Source organism: Anomaloglossus baeobatrachus, chromosome 2 (genome assembly GCF_048569485.1).
Source record: "Anomaloglossus baeobatrachus isolate aAnoBae1 chromosome 2, aAnoBae1.hap1, whole genome shotgun sequence".
NCBI lineage: Eukaryota > Metazoa > Chordata > Amphibia > Anura > Aromobatidae > Anomaloglossus > Anomaloglossus baeobatrachus.
The window spans coordinates 585,205,494-585,219,193 of NC_134354.1; the positions used below are offsets into that span (position 1 = coordinate 585,205,494).

Consider the following 13,700-nt stretch of genomic DNA (forward strand, 5'->3'; position numbering starts at 1 on the left):
CACTTGCCCATCCCCCTCTTCACAGACAATGCTTTCAGTAAAAAACTTGTCCCTCAAATAACAGACCTTCACGTGGAAACATAAAGCTATGGCTCTCGGAGGAGCCGACACTGCCTCATTTTATGTTTCAGCGGTAATATACATTTAAAGACTGCAGCAATCCGTGACACTGCCGTAAAGAGCGGCACACGGGGTTCTACGGGAGAGCGGTCCCCAGAGCTGAGCGCCCGCTGGGGTAGAGGAGCCTCCACAGGACGGCAGGGCCACAGCTGCAAGTAGCAGCACTGCACATGCGCACGTCGGCCGTGTTTGAAGCGTCATGACGTAGTATTGTAGTGTCGCGGTCTCTGGCGGCAGCCATCTTACAGCACGGGCTTCTGCGGTGCGGTGGAGCTACCCCTAATGGTAACGTTACCACGGCTGCGGGGAACACTACGGAGGTGACCGGGCTGTACGGAATACCGAGCACTGCTGACTCCCGGTCTGACCCGCGTGCTGCCGCTTCAGGAGAGGCACGAACATGATCATAGAGGACTTCGACGCGTTAAAGCACTGGTTGTCAAAGACCTTGGAGCCTATGTGAGTGCTGCGTGTGTGGGGGGGACCCCGGGGTGAGGGCTTGTGCGCATGTCTGCTCCGCTGCAGGGCCTTTATGTATTTACTTATATGGAACGGGTTAATAACAGCTGTGCAGCTCTCTGGGCCCTGACTGAAGTCTCCTGTGCAGCTGCTGTTCTATCAGCTGTGCAGCCTGGTGCTGTGGTCTGGGCACTGACTGCATGGTCTCTTGTAGTGTTGCTGTTCTCTGTTATCAGCCATGCAGCCTGGTGCTGTGGCCTGGGCACTGACTGCATGGTCTCTTGTAGTGTTGCTGTTCTCTGTTATCAGCCATGCAGCCTGGTGCTGTGGTCTGGGCACTGACTGCATGGTCTCTTGTACAGTTACTGTTCTCAGTCATGCAGCCTGGTGCTGTGGTCTGGGCACTGACTGCATGGTCTCTTGTACAGTTGCTGTTCTCTGTTATCAGCCCTGCAGCGTGGTGCTATGATCTGGGCAATGAACCAGACTCCTCTCACTGTACAGCTGCTTTTCTCTGTTATCAGCATTTTCAGAGACTGACTGTTAATATCTCATTATTATGGAGGATGTCATCCAGGGAATGAGCCTGATCAGGCCATACACAGCACAGAGCTATGCAATAATGGCCTTTTATATGTATTCAGGGCCGGATTATAGGCGGGGCAGGCGGGGCTCCAGCCCAGGGGCCCCCACCAAAAGAGCTTCTAAGGGGGCCCCCACCATACTTGGCACTAGGCACCTGTCAGGATTTTTTTGTTCTTCGCACCCTCTCCCCCTCCATAAAGACAGTCTAATAAATCAGCTGTGTTTTCGGGGGGGGGGGGGGGGGGTTGGAGCACTGCTATTTATTTGCATCTGCGTCTTTAAGACGCAAAAACAAACAAACAAACTGCGGGCACAGGACACTGATTGACCTCGGAAGTACCAGCGGCCGGTTGCACTTCCGGTGTCAGAGGTGTGCTAATGCTCCCTGCTATGTGCTGCGGCTGTACCAAGCGGGGGGGGGCAGCTGCCCCCCTAGAAGCAGGGGGACGTTGTGGTGGGCCGCTGTATCTGCTGTCCCCGCTGCGCTCCTCTACACTGTGTACATGCCAGGCACACTAGCAGGAGGCAGCGCGCTGTGCCGGCTCTGCTGTGTGCTGTGTGCCGGCATGTACACTGCAGAGGAGCGCAGCAGAGCCGGTGACCGCAGCTTCCTCTTTCTGTTCCTATTCAAATGTATTTGCGTCTTTCAGACGTAAATACATTTGAACAGCGCGCCGGGACTGGGCCCCGCCCCCGACGTGCAGCAACGTGATGAGATCAGCACATTGCTGATGTCATCACAGTGCTGCGGGCGCCGGGACACAGGAGACATGAAGCAGTAAGCGCTCCATGGAGGAGCTGAAGAAACAGCTTTAATTAATGGGGATGAGTGGGGATGGGCTGAGGACACATAATGGGGAACATTTGTGAAGGAGACACAGCTCTGTGACAGGCAGAGGAGGAGCACTGTATTCCGACGGAGGGGGGGGAGGCAGGAGTGTGTAGGGATGGGGCAGTGTAATTTGTGTGTGTAGCGGGTGATGAGGGTTGTATTATGTGTGGGGGGAGGGGTAATGGAGGGTGCATTATATTGTGTGTGGGGGGAGGGGTAATGGAGGGTGCATTGTATTGTGTGTGGGGGGGAGGGGTTGATGGGGGTGCATTGTATTGTGTGTGTGTGCGTGTGTAGGAGGTGATGTGGGGTGCATTGTGTTTGTGTGTGTGTAGGGGGTGATGGGGGGTGCATTGTATTGTGTGTGTGTGTGTGTGTGTCAGAGCTGTGCGTGTAAGAAGCAGTACTGTGTGTGTATATATGAATTAGAGCAGTCTGTGCGGCCCCCCCCCCCCCAGAGCTATATGGGTTCCCCAGAGCGCTATGTCACCCATCCCAGTAATGAGTACACCACCAGAGCTGTTTGCCCCTCCAGTACTGTACTGTGTGTGTAAGTGACGGCTGTGAGTGATCCTGGACTGTGTCTGTATTGTACTGTGTGTGTAAGTGACGGCTGTGAGTGATCCTGGACTGTATCTGTATTGTAGCACTGTAAATCTGAATGTGGCAGAACAGGATAAGATACATGTTTATTGGATTTATTTCTAAATGCTACAGTTCGCGCTCTACTGCTATGGCTAAAAATGTTAACGTTATGGGGCCCCCACCAGATTTTCTGCCCAGGGGCCCCCACCAACCTTAATCTGGCCCTGTATGTATTACTGCCAAAGGATCATCTAGGACAGGGGTGGGGAACCTTTTTACTGCCGGCGGCCATTTGGAATTTCCTACTAACCTTTGGGGGCTGCACAACATTATCAACTTGAAAAATAATCCTGCTATATTTGGTCAAACGATTAACTCACCACTACTGTGGAGGCAGGAGCTGCTTCTCTTTGGTGTGGCTGTGATGTTCAGTGATAGGGATCATCTTGTTTCTCACAGCTGCTTTTCCATGTTTGTCTCGGTCTGAAGATGCTGGGGGCGTATACATCACAGGAGGGGATGGGGCGTATACATCACAGGAGGGGCTGGGGCGTATACATCACAGGAGGGGCTGGGGCGTATACATCACAGGAGGGGCTGGGGCGTATACATCACAGGAGGGGCTGGGGCGTATACATCACAGGAGGGGCTGCGGCGTATACATCACAGGAGGGGCTGCGGCGTATACATCACTAGGGGGGCATGGACGGCCTGGGCGGTGGCACAGACATGACTGGGGACAAGGACTGCACTAGGAGGCAGCACGGACTGCACTAGGAGGCATCACTAGGGAGACATAGACCGAACTGGGGCAGCATAGACATCGCCAAAAGGGCACGTACTGGGGGGCATAGACAGCAGTGGGAGGGTACAGACAGCAGTGGCGAGTACAGACAACTGGGGGGTACACAGTACTGAGGGGTGGCACACAACACTGGGGAGCACAGACAGCTTAAGGGGGGCAGAGACAGCACTCACTGTGGCATGGACAGCATTAGGTAGTGCGGACAGCACTGGGAAAGCATAGACATCACCCAGGGGGTACAGACAGCACTAGAGGTGCATGGACAGCAGTGGGGGGTACACACACAGTACTAGGGGGTACACACACAGTACTAGGGGGTACACACACAGTACTAGGGGGTACACACACAGTACTAGGGGGTACACACACAGTACTAGGGGGTACACACACAGTACTAGGGGGTACACACACAGTACTAGGGGGTACACACTGTACTAGGGGGTACACACTGTACTAGGGGGTACACACTGTACTAGGGGGTACACACTGTACTAGGGGGTACACACTGTACTAGGGGGTACACAGCATTAGGGGGTACACAGCACTGAGGGGGGTATACAGCACTGGGGGGTACACACAGTTCTAGGGGTACACACAGCATTAGGGGGTACACAGCATACTGGGGGGTAGATACAGCATTGGGGGGGTACACACTGTACTGGGGGTACACACAGCACGAGGGGGTACACAGCACTGAGCGAGGGGGGGCAGCGATGGGTTGAATACTCACAGTACTGGGGTGGGGGAGGAGTCACACACACACAGCACAGGTCCGGGAGGCCGGTAATCTGCTGCAGTTTTTCTGTGACTTTATCGCACGTGCTGCTTACCCCGCCCACCAGAGCACACTAGCACAGGCCGGGGTTAAGCCTTGAATGTATGGGCTGCAGTTATGTCCTGGAAGTCAGAATCTGGATAGAGCCCGTACATTCTAGCATCTACTCTCAGGGTATCAGGCAGTGGGATTTAAAGGGCTAGCAGCCGGGAAAAGCGCTGCTGCTGCCAGAGCACAGCGGTCACCGGGAATGTGCCCAGGGGCCGCATTAAAAGTGGCCACGGGCCGCATACGGCCCGCGGGCTGGAGGTTCCCCACCCCTGATCTAGGATGTGACCTCCGTATAATATAATCCAACCCCCACTGTAGTCTGCAGCTCTCCTCTCACAGCGCTGTTATAATATTCAAAATCCCACAGTGCTGGGGGAGGAGAAGCGCAGCGGAGAGCCATGATGGAGATGATCTTGTGAGCAGGGTTTGTCACACACAGCACACTGGATGTATCCCGGCTGTTGGGACATTATTCCCTCAAACATGGGATAGATCCATACAATTGTATGTAAGACATTACATCTCAGATCTCCTCCCGGCCCGTGTAATAACAGTGAGGAGACCTCAGTATGATAAGGTTAGGCACATCAGTCTCCCCAAATTACAGTAAAGCCGGTCCTCTCTAGAGTGTTATGTTGTTTTTTTTTTTTCTTAAGTATGACGCTGCCTTCTTATCATTGGGCAACATTAGACAAGAGAAAATCCCCAGAAAAGAGTGTCAACACCTTGGTTGAAGGGAATATTAGCATATTAGGTGCCCTAGAAGACAATATCTTTACCATAGAGAAGCAAAGTAAAAAAAAGAAAAATGCAAACAGTTTAGCTCTTCAGCTTCATCATGATGTAGCTAGTTTAAAGGGAATCTGTCAGCAGGTTTGTGCTACCATATCTAAGGCCCTGTTCGCACTTACCGGATTTTGCCGCGGATTTGCTGCATGTTTCGCTGCAGAAAATGTTCATAACATCTCTGCAGTGAATCACCAGCAAAACCTATGGGAAAAAAAAATCCTGTGCGCACTAGGCGGATTTTGACAGCTGCATGTTTTGCTGCGGGATTCCCGCAGCAAAAACAACTGCATGTCACTTCTTTTCCGCACGTCGCTGCGGGATTTCACTCCATTGACTCCAATGTAATCGTGAAATCCCCGCAGGGAATAACGCAGGCAGCAAATTCTGTGCGGTTCACTGCGTTTTCCTGCGTTATTCCCTGCGGCATTTCGCGGTTTACCTCCGGTAATGTACATCGCTTGCCTGCGGTTTTGCAGGGAAGTGATGTCATTACAGGAAGAGGAAGCCGTGCAGAGAGTAAACACACACACATCAGACACACATAGAACACAGACACATAGAACACACACAGAAAGCAAACGGAAATATAGAAAACAAAACACGTGGGCTCCGCTGCATATTTACAGTCCAGCCGAGGTAAGCACACAGCGACGGCCCGGTATTCTCAGGCTGGGGAGGGCGAGGGGCAGGGTTAATGTCCCCCGCCTCCCTCCCACCTCCCACAGTCGAGAATATCAGCCGCAGCTGCCCCGGCACTGTCGCATGCATTATGCGGCAGCACCAGCGTGTCCCCGGCTCTTCTTGCTGCCGTGTAGCAGTGGCAGTCAGGGTAATACAAGGAGTTAATGGTGGCGGATCACCGCCATTAACTCCAGGCTTGATCATGGCAGCGTCTATGAGACAGTCTATGTTGACATGATCAACCCATAAGTAAAGTGAAAAAACACACCGAAAAATCCTTTATTTTAAATAAAACACAAATAAGCCTCGTTCACCCTTTTATTAACCCCTCCCGAAACAAAGCTCCGACGTAATCCACAGCTCCGGCGTCCTGCGATGCTTGTATCCAGCCGCGACTGACACAGACACTGCTGAATGCAGCCTCGCAGTGAGATAGCAGAGGTAACTCCAGGGCATTTCCCACGGCTGGTAATGTGAACTCACTGCCGACCGTGGGAAATGCAGCGTGTGCTCACAGGGACTCCTATCTGTCTATCTATATCTATCTATCCCTCTATCTATCTATCCTTCTATCTATCCCTCTGTCTGTCTATCTATCTATTCTTCTATCTATTCTTCTATCTATTCTTCTATCTATTCTTCTATCTATTCTTCTATCTATTCTTCTATCTATTCTTCTATCTATTCTTCTATCTATTCTTCTGTCTATTCTTCTGTCTATTTCTCTATCTCAGATTGAAATGACTTCTTTTTTTTTTTTCTTCAATGTGCTTTATTGCATTGAATGCAATAAAGCACATACCAACCCGCACGCGGAAAAACCGCGAACAAGACAGCGGTAAAACCGCAGCAAACCGCATGCGGTTTTCGGGTGCGGTTTGCAGCGGTTTTTTACCGCGGGTGCGGTAATCTTTGAATACCTGCGGAATTTTCTTGAGAAAATTCCATTTTCCAGTGCGCACATAGCCTTAGAGCAGCATAATGTAGAGAGAGACCCTGATCTCCGTGATGTCACTTAGGCCCGTTTCACACGTCAGTGAAAAACACTGACGTTTTTCACTGGCGCACATGTCCCTGCGTGTGCCGTGAATCACGGCACACGTGGGTTGTCTAAGTGCAATCCGGGCTCCGTTCTCCGTGGCCCGTGATTGCACTTAGTAATCAACTCACCTGCGCCCGCTCCCGCTCTCCATGGTGCTGATCGCTCCCGCGGTGCAGCATCCGGCCGGCGGTGACCCCTGCAGCAGCTGCTTCCGGGTTGGCTGTGTCGTGCATCTTGAATATGCGCGACAGTAATGAGCCAGCTCAGAAGCAGCAGGCTGCACGGGCTGCAGAGGACATCACTAGACGCCGGGTGAGTTAAAATGTTTTTTATTTTAAAAGCACGTTTTTTTCTGGCACGTGTTTCACGGACCACACCACTGCGTGGTCCGTGGGACATCATTGATGCCAGAAAAAAATGGACATGTCTCCGTGCGGCAATCACGCACACGCGGGTACGCCGCACGGAGACACGTGCAGTGAAAAATCACTGACGTGTGAGCAGACCCATTCATTATAATGGGTCTGCGTATGTCAGTGATTCTGGTACGTTTAAAAAAAAAAGCACAAACGTACCAGAATCACTGACGTGTGAAAGAGGCCTTACTGAGCTGTTTGCACAGTGATTGTATCTGCTGCAGATCTGGCAGTGCTCAGAATGCTGAGTTCTATATAACCCCGCCCACACCACTGATAGGCATCTTTCTGTCTCTATACAGTGTACATAGAAAGCTGCCATTCAGTGGCAGACTGATGGATTATTATGTAATTTATCCTGCTTGTTTATTACATGACTTGTATTTTTTCCTTACAGCTGTGACGCTGACCCCTCAGCCCTTGCAAAATACGTTGTTGCTTTAGTGAAGAAGGATAAAAATGACCCAGAGCTGAAGGCCCTGTGCATAGATCAGCTGGATGTGTTTCTTCAGAGAGGTAAATCCACATGACATGCATGTCTTACCGTAAGGGCGTACTCACCCATCCGTGTGCTGTCCGTGCCAGGACCCATAATCTCACAGATCCATTCACACATCTGCGAAGGTGACATATGCAGGGATGAGATTGGGGACGTGTCCTGTACTCATCCAATGTGTAGGCCTTACCCTAAAGACACACGGCATGAAAATCGGAGTGAGTGGAATGCGATAAAACATTGCATTCCACTCGGACCAATATTACTCTATGGGGCAGCTCCCATGAGCGATTATTTTCTCAGCCCTAATTGGACTGAGGAAACAATCGCAGCATGCTGCGGGTGTAATGCGATCCTAGTTTCTCTCGCACCCATTCAAGTCTATGGGGCGAGTGAAAAATCGCACTGCACTCTCATTACACCTGTGTTCCGCGAGTGCAGTACTAGAATGGCAATAGCCGGCAACGGAGGAGAAAGGGAGATAAATCCCTGCCTCCCCTCCTCAGAGCCGGCCCGCCCCTCGTCAGAGCCGAGCCGGCCCGTCCCTCGCTGTGCTGCCAGCGTGAGCAGAGTGTCATGTGAGGCTCGCATTAGTCCCCCGTGTGGCCCCGGCCTTAGAATAAGGACGTACTCGGTGGGTCTGTCTGATATAAACACAATGTGTGAAAGCAGTTATTCCTCCATATGCTGGAAAGGCATTTTGCTGGCATATACCATCACTTCCTGATTAATGTGGATCTGAGTCCTGAGAATGAAGGGGGCAGCACTAATAAAAGGACACTGACATTTCATATGGTGGAATGGGACCTTGCTGCGTTCCCTGCTCAGAGGATGACTGAGCTGTTTTGCAGGAAGAAACTGATCTTTCATTTTGATGATATGGTAATTGCATATCCTGGCAATATAGCAGCACCTTATAGAATGGGAGTAACCCATGAATGGCTACGACTTTTCCTTGAATTTTGTATTCCCGCTTGTCTGATGCAGAGATTGGACCCCACTTATCATGAACTGATCGCTATCCTGGAGACAGCTGCTGTTTATGATGAAAATAGCACTTGAATGTAAAAACAACTTTCAGTTATTTTTTTGCGGCCCCATTTTAGTCTTCTTCCCGGCTGAACATTTCACTTCCCTGCTCCTATAACCGTGTTTCTGGACTGACCCATTTTGTTGGTTTCCATTATACTTTGTGTTCTTTCTATGGAATATAACTTTTAATTCTTTCTTTCTTTCAGAAACCCAAGGCTTTGTAGACAAATTATTTGATGCTGTGAACACAAAAAGCTATCTCCCACCGCCTGAACCTACATCAACAGTAATCGTAAAAGAAGAGCCCCTAGAAAATGAGGAGAAAGAAGCAAAGAAAGAAGAGGTAAATATTACAGAAAGTGGTAACGATGGTGTCTACAGGGGGATATTGTGCCGCAAAAAACCATATACACATGCTCAGTATTTGGAGCCAAAAACCAGGAGTGGGTAAAAAATGCATAGTGCCCATGTTTCTATTGTACTTGTTTTTTCCTACTGTTCCACTCCTGGTTTTGCCTACAAATATGGAGTAAGAAACTCATTGAACATGTGCACGTGTCCTGACTCCATTCTGACATAGTTACAGCAGCCACAATACAGCGATAATGACTTTACAATTAGGTCTGTCTGAACTTGTAGACTGGTTTCACGTGTTTAACCCCTTTTATTCTCCAGAGTTATAAATCTATGGCAAAATGATGATGCCAGCAGAAGAGCTGTGATCTAGTCCTCACCCACAGGAGGGTGACTATGATAACTAGTAGTGATGGGCGGACCTAGACTGTAAAAGTCTCTAGATCCGCATGGTTTCAAAAGTATATCAACAAACTCTGGCTAAGGCCGGGGCCACACGGGGACTACTGCGATCCACTTGCATGCACTCGGCTCACACTGGCAGTACAGCAGAGTCGAGTGTCCTGCGTGTGTCCTTGCAACTGAGGTCCGTTCGTGCGAGCAGACCTCAGCTGCGGGGGGCGGGCCGGCTCTCAGGAGGTGAGGGAGGGATTTCTCTCCCTCTCTCCTGCGTAGCCGGCTATTGCCATTCTCGCACTGCACTAGCGGTACACCGATGTACCGCGAGTGCAGTGCGATTTTTCTTCATCGTCACTTATGGGAGACCCAGACCATGGGTGTATAGCTTCTGCCTCCGGAGGACACACAAAGTACTACACTAAAAAAGTGTAGCTCCTCCCTCCGAGCATATACACCCCCTGGATGACAAATCTAACCAGTTCAATGCTTTGTGTTCAGGAGGTCACACACACACATGCATTCTCTGATTTTTGATTTTTTGATTTCAAAGATTTGGAAGAAAAGCGGGTCCAGTCTGGACCCCCAGCATGTCCCTTCTCACCCCACTGTATCGGCGGTGCTGTTAAGGTTGATTTTACAAGGCTGGAGCCTTACATGCCGCGCTCCTTCACCATCCCTCTGGGCTCTGGCTTGAAGTGGGAGCCATCACGGTTCTCTCTGCTTTGCAGGAGACCGGTCTCCATCCGCAGCCCTGTCAGGATCCTGCCGGACGGAGCGCTCAACCCTCCCCCAGGGACATGGCCCTGCGTCTCATAAGCTAAGTATTGAGACGTTATTCAGGGGTCCCTTGTACATTTATTGAGGGGGGAGTGTGTTTGTTAACCTTGCTGTGATTTCCGGCCGGTTCTCTGGGTTTTTCCTGAGAACCGCGCCGAGGGTGCCTGCTCGTCGGCCGCATGTAAAAATCTAGGCCCCGGCTTCAGTTGCGGCCTAGTTTCGTTTTCAGTTCCCCTGCATGTCAGTCATGCAGGGGAACAGTGCGGCGCCGCCCACCGGCCGTTCAGCAGAGGGGAGGACACTCCTCTCTGAGGAGATGTTTCCCTCCCCTGTATCTCTCCTTGGCCCTCCGGTTCCCGCTCTTGGGCTAATCCCCGCCCCCCCTCCTCACTCCAGCGCCATTTTATCAGCGTTTTCACACTGATCGGCGCTGGCTGCTGCAGCTGCTGCATCCACTGGGGGTCCGAGCTGTGGAATCCGGAGGGCACACAGAAAGTGGCAAAAACCGGTCTGGTAAGCCACAACCTCTGGTTGTGGGCTTTATTATACACTCTCAGGGGGTCATTCTATAGGAGTATATTCTTTACTGCAGAGCCTCCACCTCAGCAGCATGTCTGTCACTAGGAGCAAGTCTGCTAAGCTATATGCTATATGCACTGCATGTAAGCTCATACTGCCTGAACCGAGCACTTATCCACATTGTGATGCCTGCTCTAACATGGTGGTGCCTCAGCCTGGAGCCTCCTCAGGGGTCCCTCCGGCTGCTCCGGCCCCGGTGGCTGAACCCCCGGCTTGGGTAGCATCTTTTTCCAGAGCTATCTCCCAGTCTTTTGCCGACTCCATGGGACAGCTGTCCCGGACTCTGCTGACCATGCATCAGCCCCCTTCTCAGGGTGCCTCTGCCGCTCCGACTCGCTCTGCAGAGCTAACAGAGCATGTTTTAGGACCCCGTCCTCCTAAACGGAGATGCAGGGACTCTTCTCCTTCCTCGTCCCACGGCTCTGATTCACAAGCTGAACTGCAGGGCGAGGAGGATACTTTTACTGTGGGCTCAGACGCTACCTCTATGTACCCCATTGATTTATCTGAGGGTGATGCGGATGTTAGTGACTTGATTGCATCCATTAACTCCGTTTTGAACCTCAACCCACCAGCGTCAGAGGAACAAGCCTCTCTGGTAGAAAAACACCAGTTTACTTCACCTAAGAGAGCAAGGAGTATGTTTTTTAACCACTCCAGTTTTCAGACCACTGTTACCAAGCCCAGGGCCTGTCCTGACAAACGCTTCCCAAAGCGTAGTTCTGATGACCGTTTTCCCTTTCCACCAGAAGTGGTCAAGGAGTGGGCTCACTCACCAAAGGTAGACCCTCCGGTGTCTAGAATCTCGGCCCGGACAGTCTTATCTGTGGCCGATGGCACCTCTCTTAAGGATCCCACTGACCGCCAGGTTGACCTTCTGGCCAAATCTGTATATGAGGCGGCAGGAGCCTCGTTCTCCCCGTCCTTTGCAGCAGTGTGGGCTCTTAAGGCAGTCTCTGCTTCTCTGGCGGAGATGCATTCCCTCGCCAAGGACTCTATACCCGAGATGGTTGCCTTAACTTCCCAGGCTTCGGCTTTTTCATCCTATGCCATGTCTGCCATTCTGGAGGCTTCTCACCGCACGGCGGTGGCTTCCGCTAATTCCCTCGCGATCCACAGGATCTTGTGGCTTCGAGAGTGGAAAGCAGACGCTTCTTCCAAGAAGTATCTTGCTGGGCTTCCCTTTGCTGGGTCCCGGCTGTTCGGTGAACAACTGGATGAAATTATTAAGGAAGCTACTGGCGGGAAGAGTACTTCCTTGCCACAAACTAAAACCAGGAAACCTGTCCAGGGCAGGAACCAGTCGAGGTTTCGTTCCTTTCGTTCCTCTAACTGGTCATCCTCTAAGCCCTCAGCTTCGTCCACCAACTCAGCCAAGGATCGAAAACCCAGCTGGCGCGCGAAGCCGCGTCCTCAGAAGAACGGAGGAGCCGCTGCCACTAAGGCAGCCTCCTCTTGACTATCTGGCTGCGCCAGCAATGTCCTTGGTCGGTGGCAGGCTCTCCCACTTTGGCGACGTGTGGTTTCAGCACGTCTCCGATCAGTGGGTGCGGGATATCATCTCCCACGGCTACAGGATAGAATTTTCTTCCAGCCCGCCAAACAGATTTTTTATGTCCACTCCCCCCTGCTCCAAAGCCGCCGACTTCTCACAGGCCGTGGCATCCTTGCAGGCCAACGGAGTAATTGTTCCGGTTCCCGCCCGGGAACGGTTCAGAGGTTTCTACTCAAACCTCTTCCTAGTCCCCAAGAAGGACGGTTCCTTCCGGCCCATCCTGGATCTCAAGCTTCTCAACAAGCATGTTCAGGTGCGGCACTTTCGCATGGAATCTCTGCGATCGGTCATTGCCTCAATGACCCAAGGAGATTTTCTAGCATCCATCGACATCAGAGATGCTTATCTGCATGTGCCAATTGCAGTTTCACACCAGCGTTGGCTACGCTTTGCAATCGGAGAGGAACATTTCCAATTCGTGGCTCTCCCCTTCGGGTTAGCCACGGCCCCTCGTGTGTTCACCAAGGTCATGGCAGCAGTGGTTGCGGTTCTGCATCTCCAGGGGTTGGCAGTAATCCCCTACCTGGACGACCTTCTAGTCAAGGCCTCATCCTGTGCAGACTGTCAGCGGAGTGTCTCGCTCACTTTCGCCACGCTTGTTCAATTCGGGTGGCTTGTCAATCTGCCCAAGTCCACTCTGACCCCGACCCAGGAACTTTCGTACCTAGGGATGCAATTCGAGACTCTGCCGGCACTTGTGAAGCTGCCCTTAGTCAAACAGCAGTCCCTTCATCTGGCGGTGCGTTCTCTGTTGAAGCCCCGCCGTCATTCCATCAGGCGCCTCATGCAGGTGCTGGGGCAGATGGTGGCGTCAATGGAAGCGGTTCCCTTTGCCCAGTTCCACCTGCGTGCTCTGCAGCTGGACATTCTCCGCTTTTGGGACAAGCGGACCTCTTCCTTGCACAGGCTAGTAGCTCTGTCGCCACAGGCCAGGAGCTCTCTTCAGTGGTGGCTTCGGCCCCTCTCTCTGTCTCAGGGACGCTCCTTCCTGACTCCGTCCTGGGTGATCCTCACCACGGACGCCAGTCTCTCCGGCTGGGGAGCAATATTTCTCCACCACCGAGCACAGGGCACTTGGACTCCGTCCGAATCAGCCCTCTCGATCAATGTGCTGGAAATCAGGGCTGTACTTCTAGCTCTCGTAGCCTTTCACCATCTGTTGGCGGGCAAGCACATTCGAGTCCAGTCGGACAACGCGACAGCAGTTGCCTACATCAATCACCAGGGCGGGACTCGCAGCCGCCTGGCGATGTTGGAGGTTCAACGCATCCTTCAGTGGACGGAGGACTTCAAGTCCACCATATCCGCAGTCCACATCCCAGGCGTAGAAAACTGGGAGGCAGATTATCTCAGTCGTCAAACCGTGGA

General features: G+C 52.0%; 1 protein-coding gene across 1 annotated transcript in view; it reads left to right on the forward strand.

Annotated features, from left to right (window-relative positions):
* The first annotated feature begins 337 nt into the window (after positions 1–337).
* Positions 338–13,700, forward strand: part of RBM26 (RNA binding motif protein 26) — a 252,850-nt gene continuing 239,487 nt past the window's right edge. The window contains exons 1-3 of the mRNA XM_075336770.1: positions 338–579; positions 7,538–7,656; positions 8,875–9,011. Of these exons, the coding sequence (XP_075192885.1) occupies positions 521–579; positions 7,538–7,656; positions 8,875–9,011 (315 nt within the window). The 5' untranslated portion in view covers positions 338–520. The remainder of the gene's footprint in view (positions 580–7,537; positions 7,657–8,874; positions 9,012–13,700) is intronic.